This window comes from Emys orbicularis, chromosome 12 (genome assembly GCF_028017835.1).
Source record: "Emys orbicularis isolate rEmyOrb1 chromosome 12, rEmyOrb1.hap1, whole genome shotgun sequence".
Classification (NCBI taxonomy): domain Eukaryota; kingdom Metazoa; phylum Chordata; order Testudines; family Emydidae; genus Emys; species Emys orbicularis.
In genome coordinates, this window is record NC_088694.1 from 14,141,732 (window position 1) to 14,163,526 (window position 21,795).

General features: G+C 40.5%; 1 protein-coding gene across 1 annotated transcript in view; it reads left to right on the plus strand.

Moving 5' to 3' along the window:
* Positions 1 to 21,795, plus strand: part of BCAS1 (brain enriched myelin associated protein 1) — an 86,509-nt gene that overhangs the window by 29,511 nt on the left and 35,203 nt on the right. The window contains exons 4-8 of the mRNA XM_065414883.1: positions 6,547 to 6,690; positions 7,490 to 7,534; positions 14,767 to 14,907; positions 19,291 to 19,326; positions 19,692 to 19,907. Of these exons, the coding sequence (XP_065270955.1) occupies positions 6,547 to 6,690; positions 7,490 to 7,534; positions 14,767 to 14,907; positions 19,291 to 19,326; positions 19,692 to 19,907 (582 nt within the window). The remainder of the gene's footprint in view (positions 1 to 6,546; positions 6,691 to 7,489; positions 7,535 to 14,766; positions 14,908 to 19,290; positions 19,327 to 19,691; positions 19,908 to 21,795) is intronic.

A 21,795-nucleotide genomic window follows, 5' to 3' on the forward strand; every position in this document is an offset into this window, starting at 1 on the left:
GAGAGAGAGAGAGTGAGTGTGTGTGTGTGTGCGCGCGCACATGCGTGTCTGTGTGCAGACAGCCCGCCCCTGCTCTGAAGAGCTCCATCTAAATAGACAAGGCAGACAAAGGGTTGGAGAAGTGTACTATTAATGTCATCCCCACTTTACAGATGAGGAATTATGCTCAGAGAGATTAAAGCCCAGATTTACAAAGGTATTTAGGTGCAGATAGATGCCTAACTCCTAATGACTTCCAATGGGAGTTAGGTGCCTAATCTCCAAAGGTGCTTTTGTGTCTCCAGCTAGGCACCTATCTGCATTTTTAGGTGCCTAAATACCTTTGTAAATCTGGCCCTGTGTGATTTGTCAGGATTATACAGGAAGCCTATAGCAGAACTGAGAAACAAACCCTGATCTCCCAAGTCTAGAGCCTACCCTACTACTCAGAGATTTCTGGTGATCGGATTTGCATGGGTGTCCCTTTCTCATCTTGTCCCTCAGTGCTGTGCAAGAGGTGTGGACAGCCCCTGTATCAGCACTTGAACGATGCTGGAATGTTCCGGAATTGTGTTCTGGTATTTCTGACAGGGTGCAATGAAGGGGGGAGCAAAATGAAGGAGGCCAGGAGGCACAAAAAAGGGGGATGGGGAGCTAGGCCCTCCTCCCACTGCCAGCTCTAAGCAGCGACCCAGAAGCCATGGCTTCTCATCACGGGCATGCCCAAGCCAGCAGTGTGGGGTGGCTCTGCAGTGAGGGATCTGTTGCCTGTATCCTCACCCAATGGGGAGCCCCTGCTGGCGTTCTGGCACTGCGGGCTAGGAGGGGAGGCCAAGGCATGGCCAGGAAGGGAGGTGGCAGCTACTGGGTCTACACTCAGAGCCGGCCAAGGGGGAGGCTTGGGCACGCCTTCATTGTGCCCTATCCCTGCCTTCCCTATGGTCAGCGCCACAGGCACCCCCTTCTTCCCCCCAGGGTGAGGGGAGGCCTGTACTGCTGCACAGGCTGAAGGGTCCTGGCAGGAGTATAGAACCCCCCCTTCCCCCTTTTGCTGCCAGTGAGCACCTCGACTCACAGTGGTGACATCAGGGCTTCTTTTTTTAGGACTCAAGCACAGCTCTATATAGCAGCCTTCATGCTAAACATCCTCCCCCCTGAGAAAATAACAGTGGCCTGCTCCATGAGAAGTGGAGGTACAAGGGCACAAGGAACCTTCCTTCCATACCCTCCTTACGCCCCAACTTATGTAGTACATCTAGAGAAAAGGCTGAATTCAGTCCCTGTGCAAAAACCCCTTCCTCCCTACTCACAGGGGAGGTGCTCGCTACCCATGGGAGTGGCAGGGAGGAGATGGGGCTGGGCCCCCAATGCTCCTGTACCATCAAGCAGGATTGTAGCACAGGGGGAAGCAGGTTCCACCGATGGCTAGTGAGCTCCTGTTCTCACCCTGGGGCAGGCAGCTTGATCTAAGTATAAGTAAACGAATCAATATGAGTTCAGATGCATTTGTCTGCACTGTACTGCACTCATCACTATAGTTATCTAGACACTAAAGTACCTCCTCAAAATGCCAATATTTACAGCCTGGAGAGGAGGTAAACTTTGTTGAGGGAGTGAAAAGGGCAGTATGTCCTAATGCATTTAAAAATGCACTTCAATTTTAGTTTATTTAGTTCATTAGTGAATATGTCACCAAAGGGTACAGAAATATTTCTCTTTCTGCTGGTTTCTTTCCTTTTTTCATTGTAATATCTGCACCCCTGGTGGGTGTGGAATAGAGGGTAAAAAACTAGTAACTGATAAGATCTTAGGCCCCAAGTCAACAATGCATTGAAACAGTGCTGAATCAGAATATCAGTGAACTGAATACAGGAATGGACTACACTTACGGTACAATACTGCATACATCATTCCCGCATGAAATCTCTTCTCTTGCCATGGTTTAGTAGATTATAATTAGAGCTGGTTGAAAAATTTTGAATGTTCAAAATTTGTAAAAAGTTTTTGATTTTTTTCCAATTATTTTTACAAAAAATATATGGATTGTCAAAAAATTGTAAGTTTGACAGTTCCAAGAAAAAAATTGAAATTTTTTTGCAAGAGAGTTTCTAATTTTTGTTATGATGTTTAATAATGAAGCTTTGTTTCTGAGATGTAAGCAAAAATTAAAGAAAACCCCACAAACCCATTTAACAGAAAACAACCCACAAGCTTTAAAGGCTCCAGGTTCCATATTGGTTATCTGATCTATAAACAGACTTTGCATGTGTTGTCATTCTTTCAAGCATGACAAACTGGAGTCATTTAAAACAATTGGGGTGTGCTGTTTGCCATGAAAAAGGAAGAGCAAGAAGAAATGGCAGGGTTAGTAACAGGTCTCTGAGCTGTACTTTGGACCCCGACCTGGCTACTGGTCTTTCTAGTGTACTGTGTTGGTATTTTCATGGCAAAACTTTGATGATGATGATGATGATGATGATGATGATGATGATTTTTTTAAGAACTGCAAAATCTCTTTCTTTGCATCTCAGACTAGTTTGTTTGATGGCGCTACAAGAAAGCAAACTGACAATGGGAACATCTGCCTGGTGGCATCCTTACAGCAAAGGACTGCACGCAGTAAATTAGAGCTTGCGAGAAAAGGAGCTATAGCCGCCTGGAGGTGGAGGGTGGTGCATTAATAGTGTCACTAGTAGGCAAGACAGCTATTCAGTTTGGTGAGGAGGCTACTCATCCTGGGAGGGTATAGTGCATCCCGGGCTGCACGCTTGCTCCCAGCAGAAATACCCATTTCCAAATGAGCGGCTACTGAGCATCTCCTTTCTATAGTGTGGATAACACCATGGTCTCCCCATATGCCATTCCCCCATGCAGAAAAGCAGAGTGTGCATCTCAGCAAAGACTCAATCCTGTATCCATTGTTGTTGATGGTAATGCTGCCATTGACTTCAATTGTGCAGGATCAAACATCCTATGTAAATCTCATCTCTGCGCTCTATCAGCATCAAGCAAGAACTTAGAACAACAAGAAGCCCAAGGTACGAAAATAATTTCATGTCCAGAACCACCAGAGCTAATTGGGAAATGGAATTGCTATCCCACAGGAAATTTTGACATTTCAAAATTTGTTTTCCCCAAGAAAAGTGGGTGCATGGAGAAAACTTAAATATTAATTGACACGTTCACTTTTTGAAATTCTGCCTGAATGGTGAAAGAGGGACACTTGTTTTTGCACTTCTGCCTCATAAAATGTAAGTTATGTGGTTCAGTTCATATATACTGATCAGTGGATAGTCTTGAGACTAAAACTTAGTGGCTTAGTAAATGGATGACTGGTGCTGTGTAGCTGAGTGAACTTTTCATTAAGTCCTGCTATTTTACCATAACTAACATGTCTCATTGAAACCTATTTTTTTTTCAATTTGTCCCAGTCTTTGATGTATTAATAATATATGGAGATATACCTATCTCATAGAACTGGAAGGGACCCTGAAAGGTCATTGAGTCCAGCCCCCTGCCTTCACTAGCAGGACCAAGTACTGATTTTGCCCCAGGATCCCTAAGTGGCCACCTCAAGGATTAAACTCACAACCCTGGGCTTAGCAGGCCAATGCTCAAACCACTGAGCTATCCCTCCCCCCAGTATTAATAGCTCCAGGAGGGCAAAGCTATTGAAATCATTAAAGTAGAGACTGGTATGACTAGGTTCAATTCACAAAGTCAATATGTAACTAGCTATGTGACTTTTTTCATGAAGTAACCTGATTTCCAACTACCAGACATTAAGACAGGGACAACTTAGGACCCAGATTTTCCAAACTGTGCATGTGCAAAAACGCATAGAAGTAAATGCCTACTTTGCAAATGCCACTGTGCAAATGAACGGTCAATGCAACATGGTAATTTATACATTGGGGGTGAGTGAGGATCCTAGTGTCTACATATAAAGACTAAAATGTGCGACATATTAAAGAAAAAGGACAAAACAAGCTATATAGTTAAGTGGTTTTAAAAAAATAAATAAATAAATTCAAGGGATGATTAACGTAATTACCTGAGGGTTCAAAGGCCAGATATTTATCTACTGTAAATAGGCATGGCTGCATTGACTTCCACTATATAATTATGCAAAAAGAACAGGAGTACTTGTGGCACCCTAGAGACTAACAAATTGATTTGAGCATAAGCTTTCGTAGCCCACAAAAGCTTATGCTCAAATAAATTTGTTAGTCTCTAAGGTGCCACAAGTACTCCTATTCTTTTTGCGGATACAGACTAACACGGCTGCTACTCTGAAACCTATATAATTATGATCTATTTAGAAAGAAGGAGAATTTCTCAGTCCTTAATCAGAGACATTTGATACAAGGAAAGTACAGAAAACTATCTGGATTAAAATTATATGGGGCCCAATTTTCAGTGGAACCTCAACCCAACCTCAGCTTGTATGAACACTTCTTTTGCATACCCCATCCAGCAGTCCCATCTGTGCACCTGCATACCTAGCTGGTGGGACTTTTGCTTTCTCACTGTGATCTTCTGTTAGAGATACGAGGCAGGTGAGGTAATATCTTTTATTGAACCAACTTCTGTTGGTGAGAGAGACAAGCTGTTGAGCTTACACAGAGCTCTTTTTCGGGTTCTTGATAGATCTTCTACGTCCTGCTGCTCTTCGTGTAGGATTTTGAAATGAAGACAATTGGGCCATCTTCTCCTCTCCCCTTTTGCAGCATGGAAAGGTGCAGAATTGTCCTAAACACATGGAGTAGGTGTGGGGAGGCCCCAGGGAAGTGAGAGATAACTATGCACCCACTGTGAAGTTGCTTCTTGTGCCTCTGGAAAAAGCTCAGCTCCCTCAAGATAGGTGGATATGGGCAGCCCAAAAGGGGAGAAGTTGAGGAAACAGCCCGTCTCTGTGATGTGTTCCCCTCTCAGGATAGAGTGCAGTTTGAATCATCACTTGTTATTGTTCTGGGCAGAGAAACACAAGCTGAGCACTCTCCCATGCCAGGAATTTTCAGCTGACCAGTTATGGCCAGATTCTGGCCCTCGATGCCATCACAGCACTATGGAGAGGCTAGAACAGGGGAAGGAACCTGGCTTATTGTTTGTGGGGTCACAAACTCTAACTCCTACAAACTTTACTCATGTGATCAGTCCTACTTACTGCAACAGGACTGCTCACATAAGTAGGATTTTCAGGAGCAAGCCCAAAAAATAGATTATTAACGGAGAAAGGGAACCTGAGTGTTAATAAAGGGGGAAAAGAAGAATATGCCCAATCGTTGTTCAAAGAGTCGTTTATATGTAAGACACTGTACACTGAAATTGAATTCACTCATTTTCATGTGTATAAATCCATAGACTTGTGATTAACTGATCTATTAGCCTCTTTAGTGCTAACAATTACAAAGTTATCTACTAGGAGCAGATCCCTAACTGGTCTGCTTGCACTTTGCTAATCACACTGTTGTTTGTTAGTTACAATGAGATCCACTGCATTTGAATTGTCTGCTAACTGAGCCTCTAAAGCCCAGAGCCCAATCCTGCAAGGTGTTCAACATCCACAGATTTCAGTGAAGATGGGAATGGTCAGTACCTCTCAAGATGCACTTAGGACATTGCAAGATCAAGACCTAAAGATGTGTGAGGACTCACGCTTTTATGTTATTTCTTTTAGGTATTCGTGTAAAAGATATTTGGGAAGGGGGAAGTGAATTTTTTGCACAGCTCTTTAGATAGTTTATGAGTCATCAGTGGTGCCAAAATTGTAAATTATGAAGACAGTCTAAGGGCCACATTTTCTAAGAGTTCCAGATTTTCAGAAAAGCTTAACATGGTGGATATTGCGCTCTTTTGAAAATCAGACTGTAAATGTGCTAACGGCAGCTACTAAGCACTTCTGAAAATCTGGCCCTTATTCACTGCCTTTATGGGAAGTGAGCTTCTTTGAAAATAAATTCCCAATTCTGAGTGTGAGCATAGGAAAACTCTCCTGATTGTACTGTTTGGAAAATCTGGCCTCTCATACATGAGAGACAGCTTAAAAAAAAAAAAGAGTGGCTTAAAAAGCTAGAGTTATTGTTGATGTTTGCTGGTGGTTTGAGAGGTTTTTTTAATATTGTTTGTGGTTTCTAGATAAAAATTATTTCTGGAAATTGCAGTAGATTGAGGAGCAGAAGTTTTCTTTGTATGTTGTAATCAGACATTGCGGCTTCAAAGGCCAAAATCTCAGCCATTTGTTACCGTTCACAAGCGCTAAGCCATGTTAATAGAAAAGGGGGGTTGTTTTGGATGCTGCATGCAACTTTACTTGCTATGTGTGTTATATTCTGTAAATCAGAACAGTGTTCCTCTTGCCATCTGCAAATGCTTACTACATTAGAAGAGAGGGGCAAAAAGATTTGTATAAATGCTCGATTGTTCTGAATATGTAGGCTGGATAAGTATGGCTGGAATTGGGGTTGTGACTCTTGAGAGCAACAGGATGCAAATCACAAGTGTTACTTTTACATTCCACTGGAAATTAAACAAGCTGGGTCTGAAGAAACTGTGCTTCTTTTTTAGGACATAGATGATTGCAACCAAAAAGCCGTGCAGCAAGACTCAGCAGGTGTCAATACTGACGAGGCAGCAGTAAAACAAGAGAACCCCAAGGCATTTGCCACAACAGACAACAATAATTCTGTCATGAGTTTCTTTAAAACGCTGGTAAGTCTTTGCCTACAGTTTTGCTCTATAGGGAACACCTAAAAACAAAGACTGCTTATTAAATTCCAATCTATATGCATCTATGAATGTCTAATATGCTCATTATCTCGGGTACCAAAGATTAATGTTGTAAAACTGAACTGATGCCTTAGAGAATGCTTAGATTGATAGGGAGAGAAAGAGACTGTGCAATAGTTACTTAATGGTACTGATTAGGAAAACGTCCTCTACTCTTATAGACTATTTTAGAACCCAAGTCATTCAGTTCTGTTAAAAATATTTTCTGTGAGTTAAAACTTGCTTTGAAAATGTCTAAATATACAAACAAAACAATCATCAGTTACTGGCAGCACAAATGTAAGTCAAGGAAGAGGCAGGAAAACCATTAAGTACAAGGAAGAATAATAGTTGTTAATGAGAGAGGAAGCTGGGTAATGAAAATACTAAATTAGCAGTGCAAAAGGACTGCAAATGCCATAGGTCATGATTGGGTTCACTTTTAGGGAATAATAGAACCTGCAGGTTTGTCTAATGTATTTTTTATTTTTTATCTTTCCAGACACTGTCTGAAAATTACATTCAGGAAATGAATTCATCTCATATTAATATGCAATAAGTCTTTCCCATTTGGAAAGCAAATTAGAGTTTGATATTTGTAGGTTGCATGTGTATTCTTTCCCTTATTGTCATAGATAAGCCTGCTGGGTTCTAACTGATGAAATTTCAGATCCTTCCTAATAAAAGAAGCTGAATTTGGACATATTTCATCCACAGTATTTTGTTTTCTCAAATATTTAAGGTTTCACCAAGCAAATCAGAAGCCAAAAGTGACTCTGAGGACAAGGTAGGCAGTTTGCTTGATGTTTTTCTCTCTCTCATTACCATTACAGTGTGCTCAGATTGGCTTCAATGCTATACTTTCTTCTCCTGTGCCTTCCCTTCCTCTGTACACGAGGTTACTGTTTGTTGTAATGAAACAAACACTAACCTTTCAGAAATAAAATACAAAAGAAGAAAGATGACCATAGACTAGTCTATTTTTTCCATTCAGTTTCAAATACTGTGCTGAATGTACTACTTAATTCACTTCCCGTGTTAGATGTTTGGAGCTGAAATAGTAATATTGTTATATTGGAAGTTATTTAGGTTCTCAAACTAGATGGGTTTGGGGTTTCTGGATGAAATTCTGGCCCCACTGAATTCAATTGCAAAATTCCCATTAACTACTATCGGGTCAGGATTTCTTTATGATTTTGCTTATACAGATGTGCAAAGCTGCCAGTTTTCACTTCCTATTATTTAAATGTGAATATAGATATTTTTCTTGAGGCCTTGCATACAGGGAGACATTCTCACCTGTTTGTACAGAGGGTCACCGAAGTCCTTCAGCACAGCAGAACTGTAGCTATTCTGTATAGGGTGTGGCCAGCTGTGGAACAGGTCTATAGGAAGATGACAACACATTCTGCTCTTGCTGGAGCTGGGGTCTAAACCAGATGCCATTGGTGGGAACAAACCCACAAGGGGTATGATCTAACTCCCATTTTAGTCAGTGGGAAGACTTCCAGTGATTTCAGTGGGACCAGACCTGACACCTTCATTGTGTGTCTCTAGCATCCACACTAGGCGCATGCTGTAGTTGGAGGGGCTGTACTATTCCTGCTAAGTAGCTGAAAACTGCACCCTGCTCCTGATTTGTGAGGTAAATTCTGCCCCCCCCCCCACCTCTGTATAATTCTCTCATTTATTCAGGCATTTGAGGACATGGGGAGGTGAGAGTCAGTTTCTCCATGATGATTTTAAAATGGGGTAGAAAGAATGTCCAGAGTCTTCTAATGTAATGCAGCGTGCAGACTGCAGTCTCTCCTACAGTGACATTTCCTTCCCACCGCCTAGCAGCTCATGAAAATCAGCATAATCTTCATAGGCACAGACTTTATTGGAGTTGCACTCCTTTATACTAGTTGAAGATATGGCCCGTTGTGCCAATTTCTACATGCTGTTACATCTAGAGTCTTGCCGCTGAAGTTATTCTGGATTTACACTGGTGTAACAGAGCAAAAATTGGCCCATCAAATGTGTGAGCTCCAGGAATCGTTATTATTGTAGCTCTGTGAAGCATTATTATGGTAGTAGTCTTATTATTGTGCATATCTGAAACCTGGCATTGTCCAAAGTTTGTGACAATTGCATATGTTCTGGAAGCTGTTTTTAAAAGCACAAATCATTCTAATAGAAACAAGTATGCCTTGAAGGGCTGCTCTTGATCCCATTTTGAAGTCAGTGTCAAAAATCATAATGGCTTCATCATCAGCAGAATTGGACCATCCGAATATATAATGTAGCTTAATATTGCAATGTTACAGTAGCCTACCGGAAAACTGTTGACAGTGTGAATTAGACAGGAATTCCCTGTGAACCTGGTCATCAGTTCATATGACTATAACTAAATAACCTCCTACATTATTTTTATTAATTAAATTTTATCAAGTGCATTCAGAGAAATAGCATAAAGAGAATAAAACAGTTTCAAAAGTAGCATCAGACTTCTGTATATTCAGTAATAAAAAATAACCGTTAATGTATTTCTTCTTTTATACCAATTTCCTGCTATTCTTTATGTCCCTTTAATTCTTAACAACCAGCCAAATTTTGACAGTTTGGACATGTAATAGGTCATGCACACAATTACCTAACTTGTCCATGCAACTCTGTCAACTGCCCCTAACTACCAGGGATGAAATTTTCATAGGAGCCAACAGAAGTAAGGCACCCAAATCCAATTGAATTTCAATGAGATTTGGATATCTAGCTGTCTCAGGAGCCTCTTAAAATCCCAGCCTACATAGACAGTTGCATGCCTGACTTTGTGAAAACCAGCCTGATATTTCTGCAACATATGACTGTAGATATAGGCACACTGAAGTTTGGAAACAAATATGCTGTTTGGGTTTGGTTTGCTGACACACCTGTAAAAGTAAACATATCCGGGTGCCTCCAGCAGGATATGCAAATCAGCCTTTGTGCACAATATACAGAAATTGCTGGGAGTGCTTTCTACAAAGAACACATTTTTACTTCCAATAATCTTTTTTCCAGAATTAACACCACGACTAAGCATTTAGATTGGCAAGACAAATAAATCCTCACTCCTGGTGAGAAATCATATTTTCACTCAATTCAAGAAAAAAATAAAATAAAAAGAAGATAACATTTTGTGTGTTTGTTTTGTTTTGCACTACATTTTATTCCCCCCTTCCCCTCCCATTTAAAAATCAGTTTGGTAGGAAAAGAGCGAGGAACAAATAATGAATTTCTGATAGAGATGAATTCATAATCAATGATTTTGCTCAAAACAGGAATTTTGCCACTTTCATCATATTAAAAACCCTGTCAGCAAACAGGAGTACTAAAATTTGACCCTAATTCCAGTTAGGACTTGGTCCTCCCCTTAGTTAAATCAATGGGAGTTTTACCATCAACTTCAGTGGGAGGAGGAGCAGGCTTTTCTTCATGAATACAACAGGGAACGGTTTTTATAGTGCAACCACTTTGTCCACAGAATAAGTTCTATCTAAATATGTGTCTTCATTGCAGAGTTAGCCCATACTCTTACCTGCATGTTGCCCCTAACTCCACTCGTGTCCTCACCCAACTTCAGTTGTGCTTTCAACCCAAGCTAGCTGGCACAGCTGGTGCTAAGGGTTAGAGTCCGGGTTCCACTTCATCTCGAACTGGTAACCCACCCACTTTGCAGTGAGGACACATTTGAGTTCTGATAGTCCACCAGGGTCTTCCCACAATTCCCCCCAGGACAAACAGATTCTCCCACAATTCACTGGGAAGGAATCATAGAGCATCTCTTCTTACTGCAGCACAAGAACCATGAGATATGCCCCCAAAATCTTAGTGACACAAGCTGTGGGCAGCACAGTGATGACAAAGTAACTTGAATCATAGAAGATTAGAGATGGAAGAGACCTCAGGAAGTCATCTAGTCCAACCCTCTGCTCAAAGCAGGACCAACCGCAACTAAATCATCCCAGCCAGGGCTTTGTCAAGCCGGGCCTTAAAAATCTCTAAGGATGGAGATTCCACCACCTCCCTAGGTAACCCATTCCAGTGCTTCACCACCCTCCTAGTGAAATAGTGTTTCCTAATATCCAAGTTAGACCTCCCGCACTGCAACTTGAGGCCATCACTTCTTGTTCTGTCATTTGCCACCACTGAGAACAGCCTAGCTCCATCCTCTTTGGAACCCCCTTTCAGGTAGTTGAAGGCTGCTATCAAATCCCCCCTCACTGTTCTCTGCTGCGGACTAAATAATCCCAGTTCCCTCAACCTCTTCTCATTAGTCATGTGTCCCAGCCCCCAATCATTTTTGTTGCCCTCTGCTGGACTCTCTCCAATTTGTCCACATCCTTTCTGTAGTGGGGGGCACAAAACTGGACGCAATACTCCAGATGTGGCCTCACCAGTGCTGAATAGAGAGGAATAATCACTTCCCTCGATCTGCTGGCAATGCTCCTACTAATGCAGCCCAATATGCCGTTAGCCTTCTTGGCAACAAGGGCACACTGTTGACTCATATCCAGCTTCTCATCCATTGTAATCCCCAGGTCCTTTTCTGCAGAATTGCCGCTTAGCCAGTCGGTCCCCAGCGTATAGCAGTGCCTGGGATTCTTCCATCCTAAGTGCAAGATGCTGCACCTGTCCTTGTTGAGCCTCATCAGATTTCTTTTGGCCCAATCCTCCAATTTGTCTAGGTCACTCTGGACCCTATCCCTACCCTCCAATGTATCTACCTCTCCCCTCATCTTAGTGTCATCTGCAAACTTGCTGAGGCTGCAATCCATCCCATCATCCAGATCATTAATGAAGATGTTGAACAAAACCGGCCCCAGGACTGACCCCTGGGGCACTCCGGTTGATACTGGCTGCAACTAGACATAGAGCCATTGATCACTACCCATTGAGCCTGATGATCTAGTCAGTTTTCTATCCACTTTATAGTCCATTCATCCAATCCATACTTTTTTAACTTGCTGGCAAGAATATTGTGGGAGACCGTATCAGAAGCTTTGCTAAAGTCAAGGTATATCACGTCCACCACTTTCCCCATATCCACAGAACCAGTTATCTCATCATAGAAGGCAATCAGGTTGGTCAGGCATGACTTGCCCTTGGTGAATCCATGTTGACTGTTCCTGCTCACCTTCCTCTTCTGTTGAGTTGAATCACACTGTCATAGGATTAGCTGTTTTTTTACAAGTTGTTATTGGCCAAAGTTATCCACTTGACTGGAACAAATCTGCCCTCAACTGAACCATCTATTCAACCCTATTCAACCCTTTGCAGTACTCCTGAACTTGTCCCACTATGTTCAACCCTTTAGTAGAGCGATGGGAATATCAAGAGCACTGCAGAACAGAAGAGGGTAAAGAAGAACTAGCCATAGTTAATCTTAATAGCAAACTCAACTATCATATAATAAAAGATCCAAGAGATAGGATGCAACAGAGTTAGGGGCAACTACATGCAAGGGAAGATCTAGGTGTCAGGATGACATCTAATTCTATGTCGGCTTCAGAGCTTCCTGCAAAATACTTCATATTATCCTGCACGATCCAGTGAACAATAGTGTCTTTAATTTAATTGATGGCACTGTAGACAAAACAATATTTATTGCTTTGGGACCTGGACCACTCAGTGTTCTTGTGGTTTCTATAAGTCAGTCAACTCTGATTGGTCAATGCGTTCAAAAGCCTGTGATCAGTTGGTAGTTTACATTTTGGATTTGATTGGTCTAATCTGGCATATTCATATTTTTGAATGTATTAGGCCTGATTTTTAATTCATTTATAAATCAGGAGTACCTTGTTTGCGATAAATGGAGATACAGTGGGATAAGAGATCAGAATTAAGCCCAAGACATTTGCAAATAGCAAATAAAACAAACTTAGATTTAAATAAATATATTTAATTAAATATATTCAATAAAAAAAATAAAATGTAAATAAAATAAAATAAAACATTCTACCATCCCACCTAAAATGAGATTATCACAATGGTCCCTTCTGGCTTTATAATCTATAATCTTAAAGAGCATGTATAATACACTGCATCTTTTTATTGAACACCACTTTACTTTCATACATTTATAAAAAGGCTGAATTTTTCTAAGAGGTGGATAAAGGAGGAATCTTAACTGGTGTTACCTGTGAACTCTATAGAGTATTGGCATTAATGTTATTACATTAATGAGGTTAGTTTGGTTCAGGAATAGAATTGGCCAAAAAGTTGTATGTATGGTTTGCAAAAACATGGTATTCTCTATTTTTAATTAATAAATTCAATAATTTTTTTTAATGAAAAAAACCTGAAAAACTGAGAGGATTCCCTCCCTTCCCCCCCCCCCGCATTCTTTCTCTTCCTCTCCCCTTCCCCTATCACCTCTTACTATTTTGCCACTTAGAAAGATTGGGGTGGGGGGATTAAAAACTTGGAAATAAATCACAAATTTTGGGTTGGTTTGTTTTCCTTTTTAAAAATAGGAAAATTTCAACAACATCCAAAATACTGAAGAAAGTTTTCAGCTTTGAAAAAAAGCCATTTTTTTCATCTAAGAATTCCAAATGAAAACTTTTATGCAGCTCCACTCAAGAGGTTTTCAGAGACTCCCAGACAGGTTAGCTATTTTAACAGACCAACCTTCCTCAGACAGTCAATGTAAGTGGTTTTGCTCTGGAAATTCCAGCTGTTTGAAGCCATACTTCTAGCTCTGGTATCAGAGAGTAGGATACTCCTGATTCATGCTCAGATTGGAAGATCATTCCCAGAAGCAGTGTCCTCTTAAGGCAGTGTTTCTCAAACTGGGGCCGCCACTTGTGTAGGGAAAGCTCCTGGCGGGCCGGGCCATTTTGTTTACCTGCCCCGTCGGCAGGTCCGGCCAATCGCGACTCCCACTGGCCGTGGTTCGCTGCTCCAGGCCAATGGGAGCTGCTGGAAGCAGCGCGGGCCGAGGGACGTACTGGCCGCGGCTTCCAGCAGCTCCCATTGGCCTGCAGCAGCAAACCGCGACCAGTGGGAGCCGCGATCGGCTGGACCTGCAGACGGGGCAGGTAAACAAACCGGCCCGGTCCGCCAGGGGCTTTCCCTACACAAACGGCGGCCCCAGTTTGAGAAACACTGTCTTAAGGGAATATACAATGGGGTGACTTTAAAACATTTACTTCCTGATTTAAGAACGTTAGTACCTGCCCACTTCCTAATATTTCTCTGATTTTTTTTCAACATGGCTGGTAGACATTTGCATAAGTGTTTTACACATTTCCATATATCTCAGAATGTTTTGCACATGCATTTTAGATTAATGCATTAATGCAAGATTAATACATCTTTATTATTTATACATATTATTCAGAAACCTTTTTTAATATAATCAGCAGTACATCATTAGAAAAATCCTAAATAATAAAGATAAACCCTGACCCTGCAAAGATTTACACACCCACTTAATTTTAAGCACATGAATAATCCATCTGAACTCAAAGGGACTATTCATGTGCTCAAAATTACGTAAATGCTTTAATCTTTGTAGAATTGCGGCCTTAGCATAATGATGAATTTGGGGCCAAATTCGGATCTCATTTATACTAGTTTAATCTGGAGTGAAATTAATCTTGGATTTAATTGGTGTAAATTAATTCAGACTTTGGCCCACTGGACTCAGATTAAACATTCACATACAAATTTGTCTCTGATTTGTAACTCTGTTCAAATCACCTGAATTCCACTGAAATAACAGAAAGAGGAGGTTTGCCAAGTGATGAGTGTCAAATTTTGCTACTGTTCACCTAAAACAAAGTCCATGGGAACTGAGAGATAACTCTTAAACAAAAAATATAACATTCTTTTGGCATGTTATTGTCCAGGTGGATGAAATGAAATGTTTGGCTTTAATACACCACATGTAAGTGTTTTATTATGTATTAATTAATAGTTAATTATGTATAATTAATAATGCATTAAAGGAAATGGAGTATGTAATAGACTATGAATGCTGTTGCACAAAAGGAATCCAAAGTGGAAAAGGGCCATGGTGGACATCCTGCTCAGAAGACAGCAGCAGAATCCCAAGCTAAAGGAGCCAAGAAAAAGAAGTCAGAGAGTCCCAAATTAGGACACAAAACATTTAGCAAACTCTTTAGGCATAAGGTCTGTATATGATTCTAGCAAAAGTGGAACCCTGAGCAGTAACAGATGGCTCTTCTCGCAGGGTGAAGTATTAAAATGATTGGATTTAATATGGTGCAACTGAGATCGGAATCTGGTCAACCCTTAAATAATTTGAAAAATAATTACATGAGCATATACCTAAAACCTATGGGGAAAAAGTGTTTTGCAACATGGAAAAACTTCCCTCATATACCATCTGTGAATTCAGGATTCTGAAAGAATCCCTCTAATCCGCTAAAACCTATGTTCTTTTATTATTGTAATAAGTCATTAACACTAACTAAATTTACAATGACCATAACCAGAATACATAGAAGATTGGCACTGACAAACAATGAATTCTGAAAAAAAAGATCTCCTTCAATGGGATGCTAGCTCTAAGGGCCCAATCCAACTTCCACTGAAGACAATGAAAAAATTCCCATTGACTTAATTGGTCTATTCACATGCTTAAGTAAGGCATGTGCATAAATACCTTGCTGAACTGGGGCCTATAAACCCAAACATGCATTCAGTAGAGCTGGTTGGAAAATGGGATATTTTCCCTCTGAAATGCTTGAATTTTTATTGTAAAACTGAAACATTTTTGGCTGAAAACTGAATTTTGTTTTTGGTTGAAAATCTTTTTTGTTTTTCCTAATGAAACCTTGAGGAAAGCAGACACTTTCCATTAAAAAATTTCATGTAGCTGAAAATCCAGTTTTCCATAGGAAAAAGGAGTGTTGACAGAGAATTTTCAACCCAGTCCTAGTATTCAGTATGTTAGATCTTAATCAAAGTTTTTGTCTTAACAAAGATGATCAAGATTTATGTTGTGATGCACTGTGGCTGGGAGGCAAAGAACAGTAGCATTATATCCCAAAGAATGTAGAATCAGAGACTCTTTAGTTGAGGGGAGGAAAATAATATTAATTGCATGCAAAAATTCCACTCAGACACCCACTTGGAATGTTTTGGGAGTAGGGGGCTTTTATAATAAGTAGCTATGTTAGGGTTAGAGGTGGGGAGGAAGCTCTTCAAAACTAAAAAGAACATTTTATTCTCCACTGTTCACTAAAAGTTCCATGTTCCTTCATTTTTTTCTAGACTGGAAATGTTCATTAATTCTCATGGAAGGGATGACAGTCTTTCCGCTGCAGTTAAAACTATTGGGCACTATCTAGACTAGGAAAATAGGTCATGTTTTGAAAACATGACATCTAACATGTTCTAACTAACACATTTTTAAATAGTGTAGAGCAGGGGTCGGCAACGTTCGGCACGCGGCTCGCCAGGGTAAGCACCCTGGCGGGCCGGGCCAGTTTTATTTACCTGCTGACGCGGCAGGTTCGGCCGATCGCGGCCCCCACTGGCCGCGGTTCGCCGTCCCGGGCCAATGGGGGCGGCGAGAAGTGCTTACCCTGGCGAGCCGCGTGCCGAACGTTGCCGACCCCTGGTGTAGAGTATTTAATGCATTTAAAATAAGTTAGCTGGTCACAGTCTACCCCCTAGACCTCCCACTAGTGTCAAACATGACTAGCTAATATGTTTTTAAAAGGTATTTATAAATGCATACTTTTTATGTTGAATCTCAGTCCTCCTTCTGTGGGGATTTTTTTATTGTGTTTTTCAAAGTGTGTGGGTGTTTTGTGTTTAAATATATAAGAAATTACCACACTATAAAACAAGTGTAAATAATATTGGGACTACAAATTGTGACACTCGCCAATGAAAAAGGTAGAAAGTTCAAAGTTGAGGCTAAAACACTACCCCGTTAGTTGTGGCAGAGGTCTCAAATCAGGACACTACCTTTTGTGCCACCACAGGAATGTCAGTCCTTTGTGTTGATTTGCTTCAAAATCTGAAATTACTGACATTAGTAACTTTACAATGGAGTGCCTCGTGTCTTAATTTCTGGTCCTATGACATGACAAACTGTAATTTAAACATGACACATCTTCTTAGGCAATTAGGTAAAGAACTAATGTATTTAAAATGATGGCTAATTGGTTTAATAAAATGTAACTGTGAACACTGCATTTTGAGAACACTTGGCTACTTGGAGTTTTTTGTATTTAATAGTCTTGTTAGCTTCAGTAATAATCCTGAAGTATCCATCCTAATTGAAAGAGGATAGCAATGGTTGAGTTTTTTTAAAAAAATCCATTGTTTTTCAGTGCTGTCACTTCTATAAAATACTAACTTCTAGTCAAAATAAGCATATTTAAAAACAAGTTTCAAATGTTGCTTGTGAGCAGTAACTGGAAACATGTTAAGCCTGGTACCCTGGGATTTTGTTAGTTTTGATGGGATTCTCCCAGCTGAATCCCTGTGCATCACTAAATCCAGATCCTGAGTGTATATCGCTTTGTGCTTAAATATAACTTTATTGATTTATGAAATTCCATCTGGGGTGGCGAGAAATAGTTAATTAACTTTCAGGAGCTACAGTTGAAGTCAGCTTCTGGCATTCACCCTGGAGTTCTGTAAATTACTCTGGACCATTGGAGCTAACCACAAAAGGGGAAGTTCATGTCTCCAGCAGAACACTCACACCTGTTCTTTCAAGAAATCTCCCAACAGCATGGCAGGGTGCCTAGAATTAGAGAAGCAGGAAGAGCATTTGCCTATATTCTAGTTTATTGCTTCTCTTCCTTTTACAGAATCCAGAATTTCCTAATATAAGCTTCCCTATAATTTGGAGTGAGCAGCTCAAGGGTCATGATAACTGGTTCAGTGAAGTTTGGATCTGGTTGCATAAACTGCATGCTGCAAGGCTACCAGTGTCGCAATAACCCCACAGATCACACTTTTTATGTGAACAAACTCCCAAATTGAAAAGCAAATCCCAGCCAAGACCATTGAGTTTTACCTGATTTTTTACATAAAATTATAAATTGGCCCTGGTAGGGAACTCTGTAGGGAGGAGGGGTGTGGGCAATGGAATCAACCTCCAACCACCAGTGCCGCCTCTCTGTAGCCACAACACCGGTTTATAGACTGGAAATTCCTAGCCCCTGGATCCACATAAGTGTGGACCTCATGGATTCTTCCCTAGGCAGCCCCAATGGTCTGCTCTGTCTGTTGATCATATTCAGAGATGATATATTCCAGGCACACTCCATGGCCTTTAAAGTGCAGAGATGCCCCACTGTGTGACCATTCTCTCTTTGCCGTCTCCCTCTCCCCCTGCATAGCCTTACCGCAAAACGCAGGTGCTTTAAAGGAGTGTGCAGACCTTCTGAACTTGAGTAAATGTTACTCCCTAAAGGTCTCAAGAGTACAGAACATTTACCTTCAGTACTGAATTAGGGCATACAGTGCTTTGCAAAACTCTGCAATAAGACCTGATGCTCAAACAATCATACCAGCAACAAAAATCTACTTGCACTGTCATTTGTAATGGGCATAGCTCAAATATTAACCAGGCCTCAAAACAGAAATTAAAAACAAACATTACACGGCCTTATATAGCCCAAAATCCATCCTAGACAATTCTCTACATCAGCCGCACCTAGTATAATCAGATCCAGCTACATTTAAAGGCCTGATTAAGCAATTATTGCAGCACTATTTGCAATATCTTATCTGCATTTTGCTACAAAACATAGGCCGCAGTATAGCATTTATCACTCAACATTTCTTATCCCAGAAATTAAGACCCAGATTTTCAAAGACACCATTTTGCAAACAGTCCCCAACTATAAACATAAACCAGGGTTTGTACACATGCATTGAGGGTTGGATGTGCATACTCGCATATGCAGGCGCACACACACAAATGTGTGCCTTTGAAAAGCTACGTCTACTTTTTTTTTTAATTTGTTATGACTTATACTAGGAAATGAGTTGGAGATTTTTTTTTCTTGAAATTACAAGTCTGTGAAAATAAATGCACCAGAACTGGCCACAAAGCACCTGACATGAAACTCCACTGTTTCTAAAGATATAAATAATTGGGTGGGAAAAGGACACAAAATGCACCTAATAAAGGTGACTGGTGTACTAGTGGATGAGTTTGAGTTTGGTGATTTCCATAAATTAAGTATGAAAGCCCAACACCTTTTAGTAGCCAGCTCTACTCCAGTAAGGTAGAGCTGATGTAGTGTGTATCATTCTCTATTAAAGGGCAATTCCTGTAGGTCAAGCAAAAGGTTTATTGCTGGAGCTGCTCAAACTACAGCTGCCTTGTTTCTTAAAAAGGGTAGGTAGAAGCAGGGCAGTCCAATTCAATTTACATGGCAGCCGGAGTCTGGACTTCCACACACACAAATATGCACTGAAAAGAAAATGATTAGAGATGCAACCAATTCCTAAACTGTGTAACTGTGAAGAATGGTATTGTTCAAAACAAACTTGCCTTTGTGTTTTGTTTCCCTTTAGTCCACAAAAGAGGCCCAACAGACAACTAATGCCCAAGTGAGTAGATTTACTTATAGTCATCCATATATGATGCCATCATTTTTTAATTAATGTCACTGCCACATCCAGTCTGACCCAATGTATGAATGTAACAGTTAACAGACTTTGCAGTGGATGGATTTCTACTTCATTTACATCTTCCTTGCCATGAGTTCACTGCATTACTTAACTCTGAAGTGTATGGTAATGCAATTTGTATGACTGATGCTGTACAAGTTGTGTTGTACCGTGTTACATTTCTTGGGTAATCATGGTTTATTGGGTCATAGCTCTTGTCATGAGTGATGCTTGAGTGTGTTTTGAGTCCGTTTTCCTTTACGAAGTTTTAATGACGCTGTAACGATTTTTGTGTATGTCTCTAGGGTGCTGAACAACAGCCTGTCACCTCCGTCAATGTAAAATCTGAAAAAAATGCCCCTCCCTCTCAAGAATCACAGACAACAAAGCAGAATGCAAAAGCCTCTGAACCTGCAACTCAGCAGCAGGCAACAGCAGCAACTACCGAAGCCCCCAAAGATATGACTAAGGAGAGATCTGCACCTCCTTCCACACCATTGAGCAAACTCTTCTGGAAAAAGGTATGTCTAGATTTCAGAATTGTTTCCTCTGCTCCCCACCTCCCCAGTTTTGGGAGATGATATAACTGGATTCCTGATGAAGGAACCTAAGCCAAGAAGTTAAGCAGAGTCACATTTTTAAACAAGGTAGGTAAGTGTGAATGTCTGTGCAGTTACCACCATTGTGCATGTGCTTTGTGCAGTTGCCTGTGCAAATGGCTATTGATGGTTATTTGCACATATATTTACTTTACTAGTGTGTAGTTATGACTTTTCTGGAAAAGTCCTATATGATTTAATAAAGAGTAATAACTTCCTATAGAATTTTTGAACTAACCCTATGAATAGGTGATATAAATCTCTATTAAATGATATAGATTGGTTTAAAAATCCTTTAGAGATTATATTATTCTTTAATAAATTCTATAGGTTTTTAGAGTAATTTCCATAGAAATCTATTTCTTTTTATAGGAGTCACTTGATTTATTTAACTGTCTGAAAATCTGTCCCTCTCTGGGTCTGTTTCTTCTACTGGGTTTCAAACAAGAATGAACTTGCGTATAAGTTTGTGGTTTCAGATTGACTGCTTGGCAGCCCTTAGTTAAAACAATATATTTGATAGAAACTAGCAGGAATTATGAATATGAAGCTGCAGTTTCTATGGTTCTTTGTGGTACATATACAAAAAGCTGGGCCCTTTCTAATTTTATTTACCAGAGGAACTGCACTAAACTATACTGATTCATTGTATTGTGAGTAACTGCCCTCCTGGGCTACTATTCAGATTTAGATGCCAAAAATGAAATGCTTCCAAATAAATAGATACTGATTAAATGAAGCCCATGAGCCTCTTTGTCTATAATTTCTGTGATGGACAGAGGAATTGGAGACATAGTTTGTGTATGCCACTGACACTGAATATTTATGGTGCTTACTAGTTCACAGATGAAGCAAGCATGATTTGCTTGTTTCATTTCACATCCAAGACAGTTTAAAGCAGTTGTCTGGGTTTATTATTTTGCTATGGCATTGGGTGAATCAGGTATTTGTAATGAAAGGAAGCCTGTAAAGTGGGGAAAGAGATATCTGAGAGCTTTCATATTGTTACGGAAACCATATCCACTTTCTGAATATGTCTGGCTCAACTGAGATGCATACTGAGCCTCAAGATGGGATAAGAAGAGAAACAGCTGAAGACAAAGGGACAAATCCATTATGTTGTAAATCCATTGATGTCAATGGGAGTTGTACCAGAAATTCACTTAGTCCAAGTTGTCAGTTTTTAATAAATAAATAACCTAGTCTACGGTGTAAGAGGAAAGAAGGGAAATGGAGATCTGTCCCTGAACATTAACTCTCATTGAAATTTTATCGGCCAAAATTCCATTAGGACTAATAAATGAGATTCTGCCCTCTACTGAGGGCCAACACAAAGCCTCTGCACCTAGGGGAGTCCCACTAAAGACTTCTCCTGAGGGCTTCAATTGGACTCAAGTAGTGCAGAGACCTTCTGCACGGTGGTGAGTTCCATCCAGTGTGAATATCAGCTGCCCTCACACACCACAATCCCACCCAAATATGTCAGGCCCAGGCAACTCCCTCCATTTGTTTCTTTATTTTTTTTAACCTCTGTCAATCTGAAGGGAGACTGAAGGGGTATAAAGACATCTCAAGATCCTTCCTGGCATGTGGGACATCTTTGAGCCCGCAAAAAGAGCTTGACCATCCTACCTAATGTTCCTTGTGGCCCTCAAAATTTGGAACAAAAATAAATACTATCACTGCAAGACAAGAGTCTCACCAGTGCTCTGGCTCCATCCCCACTCCACTTATTATGTTCCTCACCATCCAAATGGTGTTGGGTGATCAGAGTGGAAATTTGCCCCAGTAATGGACAGGGACTAGAGAG